General features: G+C 43.7%; 2 protein-coding genes across 2 annotated transcripts; one reads left to right on the forward strand and one right to left on the reverse strand.

Moving 5' to 3' along the window:
- Window positions 1–470: 470 nt before the first annotated feature.
- LOC133099317 (olfactory receptor 52B4-like) lies at window positions 471–1,420 on the forward strand. The gene is given in 2 exon segments (XM_061202911.1): window positions 471–1,233; window positions 1,236–1,420. Coding segments are annotated over 2 exon segments (948 nt in total).
- A 3,905-nt stretch (window positions 1,421–5,325) lies between these two features.
- Window positions 5,326–13,728, reverse strand: TRIM21 (tripartite motif containing 21). The gene is made up of 7 exons (XM_061202912.1): window positions 13,671–13,728; window positions 12,112–12,566; window positions 11,516–11,611; window positions 10,206–10,436; window positions 7,470–7,492; window positions 6,687–6,787; window positions 5,326–6,390 (listed from the first exon to the last, which is right to left on the reverse strand). The coding sequence occupies exons 2-7, from the start codon at window positions 12,517–12,519 to the stop codon at window positions 5,831–5,833; spliced, it is 1,419 nt and encodes a 472-aa protein (XP_061058895.1). The 5' UTR covers window positions 12,520–12,566; window positions 13,671–13,728; the 3' UTR covers window positions 5,326–5,830.
- Window positions 13,729–15,203: the final 1,475 nt, after the last annotated feature.

Here is a 15,203-nt window from a genome sequence, read left to right on the forward strand (position 1 = left end):
GAGCCGTGGTACGTGCTCAGTGTGTTCAGTAAGGTTTGTTAAATTGATAATTAACTCAGTTACCATTTGCCTTTTGAGATGCATATCCCATTCTGATGGTCAAAGTGGAAACTGCAGTGTTATTCACAGCTGTCAATGGTTTGTAACAATCTGATGCTAAGATCCTATGGCATTCTAGAGCTGGAACAACTCCCTTACAGATATCTAGTTCAACTTTAGTTTTAAAGTGATAAAAGAGAAACCCAGAGCAGGGAAGTAATTTTACTGAGATCACATAGCTGGTGAATAGAATGGCAAGGAGTTTTAACTCATGTTTCCTGATTTCCTGACCAGGTCCCTTTCTACTTCTCATTCAGTGAAAAATGATCTGTTTCCACCTCCCCCACTCCAGCCCCATTCACCTTTTTGGAAAGAGAGAAGAGATGACTACCAAATCCCATATACCAACATCCAAATGACTCATCCCAGGCATGGCAACCCCCAGCCACACTGGTACCAGCCATTCACTCTTCATTCTGCTGGGGATCCCTGGCCTGGAAGACCAGCACATATGGATCTCTCACCCCTTCTTTATTTCTTACCTTGTTGCTGTCCTTGGGAATAGCCTCCTTGTCTTCATCATTGTCACTGAATGCAGCCTCCATGAACCCATGTACTTCTTCCTCTGCATGCTGGCTGTGGCTGACCTCATCTTGTCCACTACCACTGTGCCCAAAGCCCTGGCCATATTCTGGTTCCATGCTGGAGAGATTTCCCTTGATGGCTGCGTCACCCAAATCTTCTTCATCCATGCCACCTTCATTGCTGAATCAGGAATTCTGTTGGCCATGGCATTTGACTGCTATGTGGCCATCTGTGACCCACTGCACTATGCCACAGTGCTCAGTCGTGAAGTAATCATAAGGGTTGGTCTGGCTGTGGTCCTGAGGGGCTTCTCTGTGATACTCCCAGATATGTTCCTGGTGAAGAGACTACCTTTCTGCCATAGCAATGTGCTACCACATACCTACTGTGAGCACATGGCTGTTGCTAAATTTGCTTGTGCTGACATTCGTGTCAATGTCTGGTATGGCTTGTCTGCTCTGCTGTCTACTGTAGTGATAGATGCCTTGCACATCTTGGTTTCCTATACCTTTATCCTCAATGCAGTCTTCCGCCTCCCTTCCCGAGGAGCTTGGCAAAAGGCCCTAGGCACATGTGGCTCCCATCTTGGGGTCATTTCCATGTTCTACTTACTGGCGTTTTTACCATAATTGCCCAGCAATTTGGGCATCATGTTCCTCCTTATGCCCACATGCTGCTGGCAAACATCTGCATGTTAGCCCCTCCTATGCTAAACCCCATCATTTATGGGGTAAAGACCAGGCAGATTCGAGAGTGTGTGGTTAGTACTTTGTCTTCACAGTGGGAACACTGCTGAGTTTGTGTGACAGGTGATATGTTTATCAACATAGGACCTCACATTTCCTTTGCCTACTTTGTAGAGGTTTATGAACAAAGGGTGGTACTGACTGTGAACAAAGTGATTCGTCATGGCTTGTAAAGATAGAATGCCATGTTATCTTGAGAAGTGTGGTGTTTAGGAAAGAGCACAAGTTGTCGGATCAGAATTAGCTTTGAGTCCTGGGTTCACCAAAAGTGATGTGATTGACCTGGAGGAAGTTACTTATTCTCTTAGAGACTTTTCTTAGCGCATGCATAGGGTTCCAGAAAAATGGAAATATCAAAACCAAACTAAATCATATTAAACAATGAGAATTATTTTCTACAATGAACTTGTCTAGGACATTGAAATTAAAACCTATAGGCAGAATTATATTAAGTTAATAATATATACATTTGAGATATCTATATTTATATCTATAAACTTTTATTCTGAATTAGAAAAGGGACCAATGGAACAGAATAAAGAGCCCAGAAATAAACACTTGCATATAAGGTCAATTAATCTTTGATAAGGGTGTCAAGAATTCTCAATGAGGAAAGGACAGTCTCTTAATAAATGATGTTAGGAAAACTGGATATTCACATGCAAAAGATTGAAATTGGGCCCTTATCTTACACCATACACAAAAGTTAACTTGAAGTGGATTAAAGACTTAAATGTAAATCCTGAAACTGTAAACATCTTGGAAGAAAATACAGAGAAACACTTCTTGATATTGGTCTTGGCAATGATTTTCTTGATATCACACCAAAAGTACAGGCAACAAAAGCAAAATAAAGATGTGGGACTACATCAAACTAAAAAGCTTCTGCACAGCAAAGCAAACAATCAGTAAAATGAAAAGGCAACTATGTAATGGGAGAAAATATTTGCAAATCATATATCTGATAAGGGGTTAATATCCAAAAATATATGGAACCCATGAAACTCAGTAGCAAAACTCAATAGCAAAAACCCCACAAAAAACAAATAACCTGACTAAAAAAATGAGCAAAAGACCTGATTAGAACTTTTTCAAAGAAGACATACAAATAACCAATAGGAACATGAAGAGATCCTCAACATCACTAATTACCAGGGAAATGTGAGTCAAAAACCACAATGAGATATCACCTGAAACCTGTTAGAATGGCTATTATCAAAAAAAAACAAACAAGAGATAACAAATGACAACAAGGATATGGAGAAAGGGGAACACTTGTGCACTGTTGGTGGGAATGTAAATTTGTGGAGCCATTATGAAAAACAGTATGGATGTTCCTCAAAAAAGTAAAAATAGAACTATCATATGATTCAGAAATTCCACTTCTGGGTATATATCTGAAAACAATGATATCAGTATCTCAAAGAGTTATATGCACCCCCATGTTCATTGCAGCATTATTTACAATAACCAAGACATGGAAACAACCTAAGTGTCCACTGACAAATGAATGGATAAATAAAATGTGATATATATATATATATGTACATACACACACATATATATACATTTATGTTATTCAGACATAAAAAGGAAATCTTGCCATTTGTGACAACATGAATGAACCTTGAAAACATTACACTAAATGAAATAAGTTAAAGATAAATACTGTATGATCTCATTTATAAGTGGAATCTAAAAAAAAACAATCTCATAGAAACAGGGAACAGATTGGTAGTTTCCAGAGGTGAGGGGTTGGGAGTAGGGGAAATGGGTAAAGGTGGTCAAGGGTACAAACTTCCAGTTGTAAGATGAATATGTTATAAGGATGTAATGCACAGCGTGATGACTATAGCTAACAATACTGTATTGTATATTTGAAAGTTCCTAAGAGAGTAGATCTTAAAAGTTCTCACCACACACATACACAAATGTAACTATGTGAGATGACAGATGTGTTAACTAACCTTATTGTTGTAATTATTTTGCATATATATGTATATTAAGTCATTACATTGAGTACCTTAAACTTACAAAATGTTATATCTCAATAAAGCTGGGAGAAAAAAAGAAAAATGTGGTACATATACACAATGGAATATTATTCAATCATAAAAAAGGAAATCCTGCTATTTGTGACAACATGAATAAACCTGGAGTATCTTATACTAAATGAAATAAGCCAGACACAGAAAGACAAAAACAGTATGATTTCTCTTATATGTACAATCCAAAAAAATTGAACTTTGGTAAGCATAAATTCATTTTCTATGTCTGTGGGTCTGTTTCTGTTTTGTATATGAGTTCATTTGTATCATTTTCTTTTAAGAGTCCACATATAAATGATATCATATGATATTTGTCTTTGGCTTACTATGATAATCTTGTGTGTGACATGCAGGTGTGTACTTGCATCACTTGTTAGTAGTTATTGGTGGGGATAAAAGTTGAGATACTATGAAATCTCTATTTAATTTCTTTTGGTGGAGACCCAGGGGATGGCAGTATGTCATCTGTGTAATGTACATCTCCAAGTATCAGGGTAACCCAATATGTCAAGGTATTCAGATTTTGAGAAATGAGAATATTTAAGTTTATATCATTATGGCAGTCTCCTCCCACCAGTATATCAATCGAAGGGGAAAAAAAACACCATCATTTACATTGGTCAAACCCAAGACAGAGAGACACAGAGAAGCAGAAAAGCTGATTTCATACCCTACCCTTCTATTAAAAAATATTTCTCTGTGACCCATGTTGGGTATACAGAATCCAACCCTCCCCCAGTACATCCCATTCATAGAGGACTGAGTTCTCCTCCATATTCTCTCCAGTGTATCAACCAAGGCACTGGTCGACTTTGCCAACTCACACTGATTTAACTCTGTGATGTTGTCTCTTGTCTGAGGATTCTGTTCTTTTTATCTTTCCATCAAAGTATCTTCTTTCTGTCCAGTGTTAAGATAGATCATTACTCATTCCTAGAAACAACTCCTTTATCAATAAGCTCTTTTTAAGGTCACTGACATCTTTGTATAGTATCTAAGTTTTTCACGAAATATTTAGATGTGCTAAGGGCAATCTGAGATTCTATTTTAGATAAGAAATCAGGGTTCCTAGAAGGATAGTGGCTCTCAGGCAGCCTACTGATGCTCAGGTGTAGAGCTTCATTGTGCCAACCTTAAAAGCTTAAATTCAAGAAAGAGTTTGCTGAAACCAGGTGATACTGTTACCTCCATCCTGGCCTTCACACCAGTAAGGGTTCAACTGGAGAAGGAGAACTAGCAGGAGATAAATATTAAGAGATTTACTTATTTATTGCCAAACATTCACTTATACAACAGTGGGAGCCGACAAAGCAAGTTGTAAATCCGCAGGGCAGACTATCAGGAAGGGGAAGCTGGGACTCCTGGGCATGCGTTGAAGCTTCTGTTCACAAGTGGAATAGCTTCTTCAGGAAAGCCTCAGATCTGCCCTTAGGGACTTTCATCTGATTGAACATTAGGCCCACCCAGCTTATCTAAGACAGTCTCCCTTATTTAAAGTCAAATGATTATGGACTTTGATGACATCTACAACAATACCTTCACAGCAACATCAGGATTAGTGTTTGATTGAAAAACTAGGGGCTTATAGCCTAGGCAAGTTGGCATATCAAAACCCATCACACCTGCCATTTATATTGATATGCCCTTTAACCAACTCCACTAACAACAAGATGTGGTTGGGAGATAATAGTGGGAATGGGGGAGCACATCCGGCTGGATATTTAACATGGCAATCTAAGGTACGCATAATTCAGCCTTCATTTTACCTTTTTTTTTTTTTTTGGCTGCACCATGGGGCTTGCGGATCTTAGTTCCCTGACCAGGGATTGAACCCGCACCCTCAGCAGCAAAAGCGTGGAGTCTTAACCACAGGGCCACCAGGGAATTACCTCAGCCTTTATTTTAAAAGTGTGGCTGCTAATGGCTGTTTTTCTATAGGCAGTGGGGAGCCACTCATGATCTGATGCGTGTATGTTGGAAAGATAATCCTAGATGTGTACGAGACAGGAATGATGGGCTAGACTGAGGCCCAATTTATTTAGGAAGCCCTTTGCAAGATACATAGTAGGGATCTGACCAAAGGCCTAGAGATGGAGAGGAGAAGACAAAACTCGAATCACATAAGGAAGGCAGAAACATGTTTTAGTTGATCCAGATGAGTTTGGGGGCCAAATACAAGTAGCTTGTTTCATGGAGGGAATCATAAAGCAATGCAGGGCAGGAATATTGGTGTTGCAGGTCATCTGACATAGACCTCTGGTGACCTCCTTGCCAAAGTTTGCCTGCTGGCATCCTGACACCTCTGCAGAGACAAACGTGGTTTGGAGTTCATGGGCAAAGGAGACAGGGCCAGTGGCTGAGAAGGGGAACCAACAGAGAGGTGCTGGTGTCCAGACAGAGCCATCTGGATCCCTACCAGCCCATCGTCAGTGGACAGAGGATCAGAGGGGCCGCATTTCTTCCTCCGTCATTGAAACCAGGATTGAAGAAGGGCCGCAGAGGTCCAGTGAAGGCACATTCAGAGAAGGTGTAGATGAGGGAGCCATGGTCAGTGATGTTGTAGAAGGAAACAGTGCTGGCCTCATAGTCTAGAAAGATCCCAACTCGGCGTGGAGGCACCTGAAGGTGGAGGGGAGTATGGGGGCAGGTGCCAGCCTCATAGTTTTGTTTGTTCCATAGCCAAATTGTCCAGAAGCCATTGTTGGGGCTGAGCAAAAACTGCCCCTTCCTCTGCACGGAGTCTCTACAAACCCCCAGGTCCCAGGCCTCCTTTCCTGTCACATCTACCTCCCAGTAAACTTTTCCAGAGTCAAAGCGCTGGACACCCAGGACCATGGGGTAGGTATCAAATCTCTCCTCATTTTCAGGCATTTCCTGCTGGGTGTTTCCAAGCCTCACTTGTCTCCGTGTCTCACTCTTCTTCGAAAGGATGAGCCACGGATTGGCTGTATGTGGATCCAGAGTGATGTGTACTGCAGAGAGAAGACCACAGTCAGGCCAGGAGAGTGTGGGGAGTCAGTGACCCTGTGCCTGTGGTGGGGGGATGTGGATGAAAGGGTGACCCTGAGCCTCACTGGGTGAGGAAATGACCCCCTAGCCAACTCTGACCCTTGCCCTGACCTTTGAGGGAACCACCTTCCCTATTTCTGCCCCTGCCCCACCTACTCTGACCTGCCATCTCTCCCCAACCCTGGGATGCACTGTGCATCCTCCTTTATCCCCTTTCACTCCCGGCAGGCCAGTCCCACATCCCTGGTACTGGCCTCACCTCCACATGTCCTCAGCATCTTCTTAACCCCGGGCACATAGCACACATTCCTCAGGTCTGGGGAGGTGATGTCCAGCTCCTTCAGGTTCCAGGACTCACTCCTGGGGGAAAAATAGTTAGAGACCCTGACTCCAACTCCTACCTCACCCTTCCCAAATCCTGTTGCTATAATCGCCTTCGGGGATGACTAATAATTTAATATAATGCAAATTTGCAAAAACACCTCCTGTGTTAGGATTCCTGAGGGTGAAGGGCAAAAGGAGGTAGGATTTAGTTTCTATCCAAGCCTTGCTGGCTACAATGGGCCTCTGCAGCACCTGGACAGTCTGTATCTCCACTCTGAGCCTGAGGTCACCACGCAAGCACATTCTGTTTCATTTTACATCAAGGTGTCTGATATAGGCTGAATCACTTCCATGAGGAACCTAAGGAGTCTCACCCCTATCATGGGTCTTACCCATGGCTCTTTCTAGGAGGTTTGAAACTGGTTAGATTCTTTTTAAAGAAGGAGTCCCAGCAGGCTGTAGACTCAGAACTTCCCTGTTGGTCATAACTTCACTTTGTGAAGACGTTACAGTCCAATTACTTTGGGCAACTCACCAACTGAGGTGCCCATTAATTAGCCTTCTGAGACCAGAAAATATTTTATGGAGGATTGGGTCTTTGAGAATAGGGAAGAGGATGGGGATAACTTCAATGCACATTTTCTAACTCAAAACCATTTTTCACAGGTATATATGCCTCCTGCTGCCCCATCCTCTAACAAAGAAAACCTCTCCTTACCTTTCCAGGACACTTTTCACCTCCTGAGGAGAAAAGAGACAGAGAGTAAGATCTGGAGTCATTGGTTTACAACTGAGACTTCAGTCCTGTGGGTGACGCGATGCCACCCTGAGGTCCACAGGACACTGCTCTGCCCCATCCCTCTGGGCCAAGGCCCAAAAGACACTTCTGACCAGCTTGGAACAAAAGGCATGTGTGGGTGCTTGTGGGGGAAGCAGAAACCCAGCACAGGTGTGACTTACAGTTAGGGGAAGGAAGAGCAGCTTACAAACTCTGACTCAGAAAACAAATTAAAAAGACCAGATTCTTGGTGGGGGTGGGTGGGAGAGAAAAAAGGGGCAAATAGCCAGGCTGGCTGAGGCCCAGAGACAGTCACAGAGAAAGAATGGCCAAGTCAGCATGCACAGAATGCACAGAAACTGCTCTTATTTGTGGGCTTGCACCATTTGGGGAGGAAGGGCTGGCTAGTTAGAGCTCTGTCCTCTGCTGTAGTTAACGTAGCCCCCGTCATGTATGTGAAACCAAAACATCTGAGAATATTCTGTGGCAGGGGTTGGGGTCCTTACCTGGGAACCGGCAGGCTCCTAGGCCCAGGCAAAAGTGCCTTAGAAAGCTCTGCTCAATGCTGGGCAGAAGCAAGACTTAGATAACGGGAAGAAGAGAGCCTGCCAAGTCAAATCAATCCTGTGGGCTTTTTTGCACAAACCAGAAATGGCTTCATGACCATATCTGACCCAGAGACAGTGAAAAGGTGCGGGGAAAAGAGGAACCATAGAATGTTACAGCAGAGGGACTTTTGAGACCATCTAGTCCAAAGGTTCCCAAAGTGAGGCAAGCATATCATTGGTGGATATGAGATGACTTTAAGTAGAACACACATCAATGAATTTATAAAAAATAGTTAAAAAAAAAATTCATTGATGTGTGTTCTACTTAATACCTCTTACTGTTCAGGTGAACTTGGTTAAGCTATTTAGCTTTAGTCTCTCACTAAATCTCTTCACATCTCTGCACCTTAGTTTTCTCATCTATGAAATGGGGATAATAGTAGCATCCACCTCATTGCATTGTCATGAGGGACTAAACACCTGGCATGTTATATGTGCTATTTAAGAATTTGCAGTTATTAATATTATTGTTATGAAATACATTAGAAAAGGTATCAGTAACATAACACATGGCTACTATTGCTTAGGACAAATTTCTTTTTCTTTTTTTTTTTGGATAACTTGTCTTGTTTAATTGTTACTAAACTCCTATTAGGTAAGTACTGTTATTTATATTCCATTTACAAATTAGGAAACAGGCATAGAACAAGCAAAGTCACAAGGATAGCCATATAACTCAATAATTCATGCAATTAGCATATACATCTAAGCTATATTACCAAATGAGAACACTGGCTTAGGCCAAATAAGGGAGAAACAAAGTCACATTTTAATATTTCTCTAAAATTCTCATTTCCTGGTCCTGATTTTCCTGGGAGGACAAAATTATGCTCACAAGGTTTAATTTTATTTTGTTATTTTACTTTTAGCTTTATTTCCTCATTTCCAATCTACTGTTTTTATGTTCAGTAGGTAGTTCATAATATAAATGATAATAAAATTAACTAACATTTATGCAACCACATACTGTATTCCAGGTACTGTTCTAAGCATTTTATATGTACTGAAACCGAGCAGGACCCTGTGCGGCTTTCCCAAGAGCGGACCCTTTTTTTGTCCCCTGTCTCTTTTTTTCTTTTTTTTTTAATGGAAGTATAGTTGATTTTAATTGAAGTATAGTTAATGTTTCAGGTGTATGGCAAAGTGATTCAGTTACACACATATATATATACATATCGATTCTTTTTCAGATTCTTTTCCATTATAGATTATTGCAAGATATTGAATACAGTTCCCTGTGCTATTCAGTAGGTCCTTGTTATTTATCTATTTTATATACAGTAGTGTATATCTGTTAGTCCCAAATCTCTAATTTATCTCCCACCCCCTTTCCCCCTTGGTAACCATAAGTCTGTTTTTTATGTCTGTGAGTCTGTTTCTGTTTTGTAAAATAAGTTCCTTTGTATTATTTTTTTAGATTCCACATATAAGTGATATCATGATATTTGTCTTTGAGGACAAATTTCCTTTTAAACTAAATTTATTCAGGTAAAAGAGTGAGACAATTTAAAGAAAAAAGTAACATGCTCAAATCATTTGGGTAGTTCACAGAAGTAGCAGAAAGTGTAAAGATGATAAATTTATGACTAAAGCTTGGGGAACCCCTGTTATTTAGCCCACTCTCTCCCCCTTGTTTCACAAATGGAGAAATTAGGTCTAGGAAAGGAAAATGACAACTTAGGGTAACAGAGAGAATTGGTGGCAGGGCTGGGGCTGGGCTACTGTCCCTTGGAGATATGTAATCCTATAATATCCATTTAACATATGAGAAACCTAATCTTCAGAAAGATTAAGGTACTTTCTCAAGGTCATGAATCTGGTATGTATTAGAGCAGGCACTTACCAGAGATGTCCATTTCTTTTAATTGCTGCATGGAATATTCCCACCTAAATTTGTACCTTTCCATGCCTTGAATGCAAACCACTCATGGGTCTGAATTCCAGTTTGTTTTATTTAAGAAAACTCCAGGGACCAAGTCTCTGTGTGCTCTGAAGGTAGCCCCGAAGAGCACTGGCTTTTTTCAATTACTCCTGGAATCTCAGAGGGGAGCACGTCCTCAGGCCTCACCTGCAGCAGTTCCAGCGCTGAGCCCCGACTCCTCCTCTCTAGCTCTGCGATCAGCTCCTGCAGGGCCTGGCTCTGCTGGGCCAGCCCGGCCTCTGTGGCCCCCAGGACTCTCAGCTCTTCCCTCTCATCCTCCTCCAGCTTCTGCAGTTGCCTCTGCTCCTCTTCAGCCAGGAAGTTTTTCTGTCTTACAAACTCTTCGTGAACCCTCAATTTGTGTGCCTCAACCTTCCCCTTTGGTGTCAATGGAAAGAAAAGAGGTGGTTTTTTTATCACAGTCTCCTAAGCTTTGGGACTGGAAGTGCCCATATCTATTGCTATTCCTCGAAGACTCACCACTCTGGCTCTGTCTGGGAATAAACACACACGTATACAGTTTTGCTGGGGAGGTAGGGGGCTGAGGCTCCTGGGACTAAGAGGGGAATGGGACCGGTGGGAGCGCACCACAGCTGCCCTCCAACCACAGCTGCATCTGCCTATGGTATCGGAGATTTCCTCAACCTCCTTCAAATCACCACCCAAACATGCCCCTTGGTCTTCATATCTCAGTGAGTAACTGAGGGAGGAACACCTGGCCCCACCGCCAACAACCTCGCAAAGACAGGCTCACAACCCCGTTCCTAAGTTCTGGGGGAAAGGAGTCTTTGGGATATTCTTGGCTTGCTCTCTCCTGCTTGTGACTGGAGGGTCACTCGATGACACAGGATGACCCCTTTGGCCACCACAGCCTGACTCACCCTTCCCCGGTCCCAGATCTTCCTCTTCTGGGATCTCTTGGCCATGAGCTCCTTCCGCTCCCTCCTAGTCCCTGACACGCCCCACCTCCTAATTCCTGGTGCAGAACAAGCTGTAGCTCTCCATTACACTTTGGACCAGTGATCTGGACATGGTCAAGCAACCAACTGGTCAGACTGTTTTTCCTCCCTTAGGCCTTGACGGTTCCCTTAAGTCTGTTCCTCACAGCCCTTGTCGTTTCCTGACAGGCCAAGCCATTGGCATCTCTCCTGGGATTCCTCTGTCCCAGACACTGAGGCTCTGTGCTGTCATCTCCAGAGACTGGGCTCAAGCAGCAGGAGCTTCAGGGTATGTCTTGTCCCTCAGCACCTTCTCTTAAGACTCTCCATCTGATTGGGAGCTCTCTTTGAGCTCCACCCTTTTTTATTCCCCTCCATCAGGAGACCTAGGGGACAGTTGGTTCTTGGGGAGTGAGATATAGGGACTGGCGTAGCTATGGTTAGGGCTTTCTTGAGTCCAGGACCCTGGACCCTCCCCAGGCTTCTGATCTAAGATTCCCTTCAGGACATGACTCTTGCCTTCCAGGTTGCTTTCTTCATTGCAACATCCACTTCCAACTTCTCAGCCAACTCCTGCTTGTTCCTTAGTTTCTGTAGTGCCACCTGGAGCTTCTCCTGCAGAGAAAGATAGCAGGTTAATGCCCACTCATATCAAGAAGTAAGATGCGGTGGCATGAGGTGGGGGAAGATCATACTGGTTCTTAGAAAAGTCTGAGTGCAGAGGATGAGCAAGAACTAGAGTCTGTTTTGGGTAGGAATTCTGTGGATGGGAAGACTTTGGAAGAAGCCTGATGTTTCTTACAAAATAGAGCCACACTGTTGGGGTAGAAGGGATGGGGGTACTACTCATTCTTAATTAACCAGGAGGCCACAAGGAAACATGATCCATGCAGCATTTTCCCATTGCATATACCCTGTTCCTGGGGAATGAGAAAATTGTGCTGAGCTTGCAATTCTCCCCTTAAATAAGACACAGAAGGCAGGAGACCCCCATCCTTTCCCCATCCCCTCAACTCCACAGGTGACTCTCTCCCATTCCCAGCCCTGGGGAACAAAGCAGTCTTCAAGGCCCTATCCCCTTTCTACCTGTTCGTGCCTCCATGCTAAGGCCTCACCTGGTACTCCTGAGCAGCCTCCTCAATGGGGACCATGGGGTGGTCACGGTGTTTCTGGGACTGGGAACACACCCAGCAAAGCGCCTTCCCATCTTCCTTACAAAACAGGTGAAGTTTCTCTCTGTGCACCACACACAGCTCGCCTTGTGTGCCCTCCTTGGCATCCTGGCTGATTTTTCTAAGATTCTCCACCATGTTGGCCACCTGTCGATTGGGCCGGAGGTTCCGGAGCAGGAAGTGGTGCCGGCACACAGGACAGACGCTGCCCCCATCTTTCCCAACCTCAGAGATGCATTCCTGGCAGAAGCTGTGACCACATTCGATGCTCATGGGCTCCACCATGGGATCCAGGCAGATAGCACACGTGACCTCCTCCCACATCATTGCCAAGGGCACTGCTGAGGCCATAGGGGTAATGTTCCTATTAAGCAGCACTGGGGAGATCTTCCAGTGGCCTAGTGGGAGAGAAGAAGAGGAAAGGAGGAGACGAGAAGAGCTGTGTGAGAAAAGCAAGACAATTCAAAGGAAACTACCAGGGAGAGTGAGCTGGAGGGGGTGAAAACAAGAAAAGAAAAGGAACTCAACCTGAATAACAAGAGCTTCTCCTCCATAGTCTGGTTCACTGATCCAGTCAGACAGAAGGGGAAACTGAGTCCCCAAAAGAGAGAGCAAAAATTGTTGAGAACCTGAGATACAGCTGCTTACAATTCGACTTTCATCATGTCCATCTCTTCTTAAGCCCTCAGTGCTCAGGCTTTACCTGTCCATCTTCCATCTCAGGCCACTGGTCTTCGACTCTGTTGAGAGCTAATCCTAATAGTAGCGACCATTTACCATGCACCTTCCATGTGCCAGGTGCTACATACTTCACGTAGATCTTCATTAATTTTTGCAATAATGGCAGGAACTATATCTATCTATCTGTAATATGAATATATATAAGAATATTTATTCTTATATATTCTCATAAGTATATATGTATATCTGTATGTGCACGTATGTATATGTGTATATGTATATACATATGTGTACACACACACACACATACACACGAATGTGTGGTTGATTGAGCACTCCCTGGGCTCTTCTCTCAGCTACTCTGAACCTGGCACCTGTCTTCGTTTCTTCCAGGGCATAGACCCATACATTTCTAACATTCTAAGCAACCCTGTCCCTCTCACCTCCAGAGGGGGCCTTTTGGGGATGGGAGTCTCAGGGATTGCAGACCTACCCCACACCGGGCTCCCCTGGACCACCCTCCGAGCTAGGTTGCCATCCTAGTTCTCCCACTTTCCCTGGGTCCTTCATCCCAGCTCAGGTGCCGGCAGCAGGGCAGCCCGAGCTCCTTCTTGGAAGTCAGGTTCGCAGCCCAGCCTCCACCCAGGCAGCAGGGGAAGAACTGCTGGGTTAGGGTTGAGGGAGACCTGTTGCGAAGGCAAAACTGAGATCGAAGGCTCTAGGGGTGGGGACTGCTTAGGAAGGGGCTCTTCAGATCTGGGGAAGGGGGAGAGGTCCCCAAGGCAGGGCTGGGGTACCTCGGTCTAGCCAAATTCACTCACCTTTTCAAGGGACTTAGCAGATACTCGCCGGCTCCCTGTTTCACTTTCGATTTCCTGTCAAAGGCCAGTCTGAAAGGGAGGGGGCGGAGCAGGAGGAGAGTGGGAGGGGCAAAGGGAGGAGGAAGGAGGAGGGGTTGAGGTGCGGCCTGCGACGGGAGCCGTGTGCTGGGGCTTTTTGGAGGCTGGGACTGAGTGAAAGCTCCGCAGCATTTAGTCCTTGCTTTGCGCTCCCTCCCGTGTCCTCATTGTCTAATAGAGTAAAATATCGTTATCTGTTACGTGGAGGAGTCATGCTGCTTTATCTGACACTGGTCATCACCCCACGCCTACGTGGTGTGCCCGCGTGCAGGAGCGGCTCTTAAGGAGGTTTGGACGGACAGGAGTGCCCGGAGCTCTCCCGCAAAGGCCACCTTCTGTTTCCTACTTCCCCAAACAATTCCTTTTCAGGACACTTGATATTCTTTTAATATCAGGGGGAGAGAGATTTTTTTCACATTACCCCAAGGTGGCATCACATCAGTGAGTGGTAAGAAGGGACTTGACATTTATTCAGCACCAACTGTGCACTTATCACTGAGCTAGGGATTTTCTCTGGCTGTTTTATTATTATTATTATTATTATTATTATTATTATTATTATTAAAGTTGTGGGAAAATACACATAACATTTACCATCTTAACCAATTTTAAGTGTATAGTTCAGTGGCATTCAGTACATTCACAGTGTTGTACAACCATTACCACCACCCATGCACAGAACTTTATTCATCTTGCCAAACTAAAACTCTGTACCCATTAAACAATAATTTCCCATTCCCTCCCCTCAGACCCTGGCAACCACCGTTCTGTTTTCTGTTTCTGTGAGTTTGACTATTTTAGGTGCCTCATTGTAAGTGGAATCATACAGTATTTGTCCCTTCGTGACTGGTTTCTTTTACTTAACGTAATGTCCTCAAGGTTCATCCATGTTGTAGCATGTAACAGGATTTCCTTCCTCTTTAAGGCTGAATAATATTCCAGTGTCTGGGTATACATTTTGATTATCCATTCATCTGTCAATGGATGCTTGGGTGGCTTCCATCTTTTGGCTATTGTGAATAATACTGCTATGTCAGGTTATATTATTTAAGTCACACAACAACTTAGCGATTCAGGGTTTATTACTCATATTACAGGAACGGACACAGAGGCTGAATGGAGTGAGGTGATTTGCTTTAAGTGGCGCAGTAGGCATAGGTGCATGAGAGTTAAAGTTCCAGGGAAAATCCTCATTTTAGGGACAGCCAGGAGATAACAGCCTGCCCTGATAGTTCAGGCAGAGGCTGCAGGGGCAGCTGATAGAAATGTGGCTGTAGAGGAGGAAGGACAAAAGAGGAAGGATGGTAAGGCTAGAAGAATTCTCAATTCCTTCTTACTCATTCTTTTTTTTTTTTTTTTGGTCCCTGTATAACTTAAGGTAAAAGCATCCGTTGAACTTCACTTAATATTTTCTATAGATTTTGGAAACCTAAAGACACTTCATGCTTCTTTGAA

This window comes from Eubalaena glacialis, chromosome 10 (assembly GCF_028564815.1).
Source record: "Eubalaena glacialis isolate mEubGla1 chromosome 10, mEubGla1.1.hap2.+ XY, whole genome shotgun sequence".
In the NCBI taxonomy this organism is placed as follows: Eukaryota; Metazoa; Chordata; class Mammalia; order Artiodactyla; family Balaenidae; genus Eubalaena; species Eubalaena glacialis.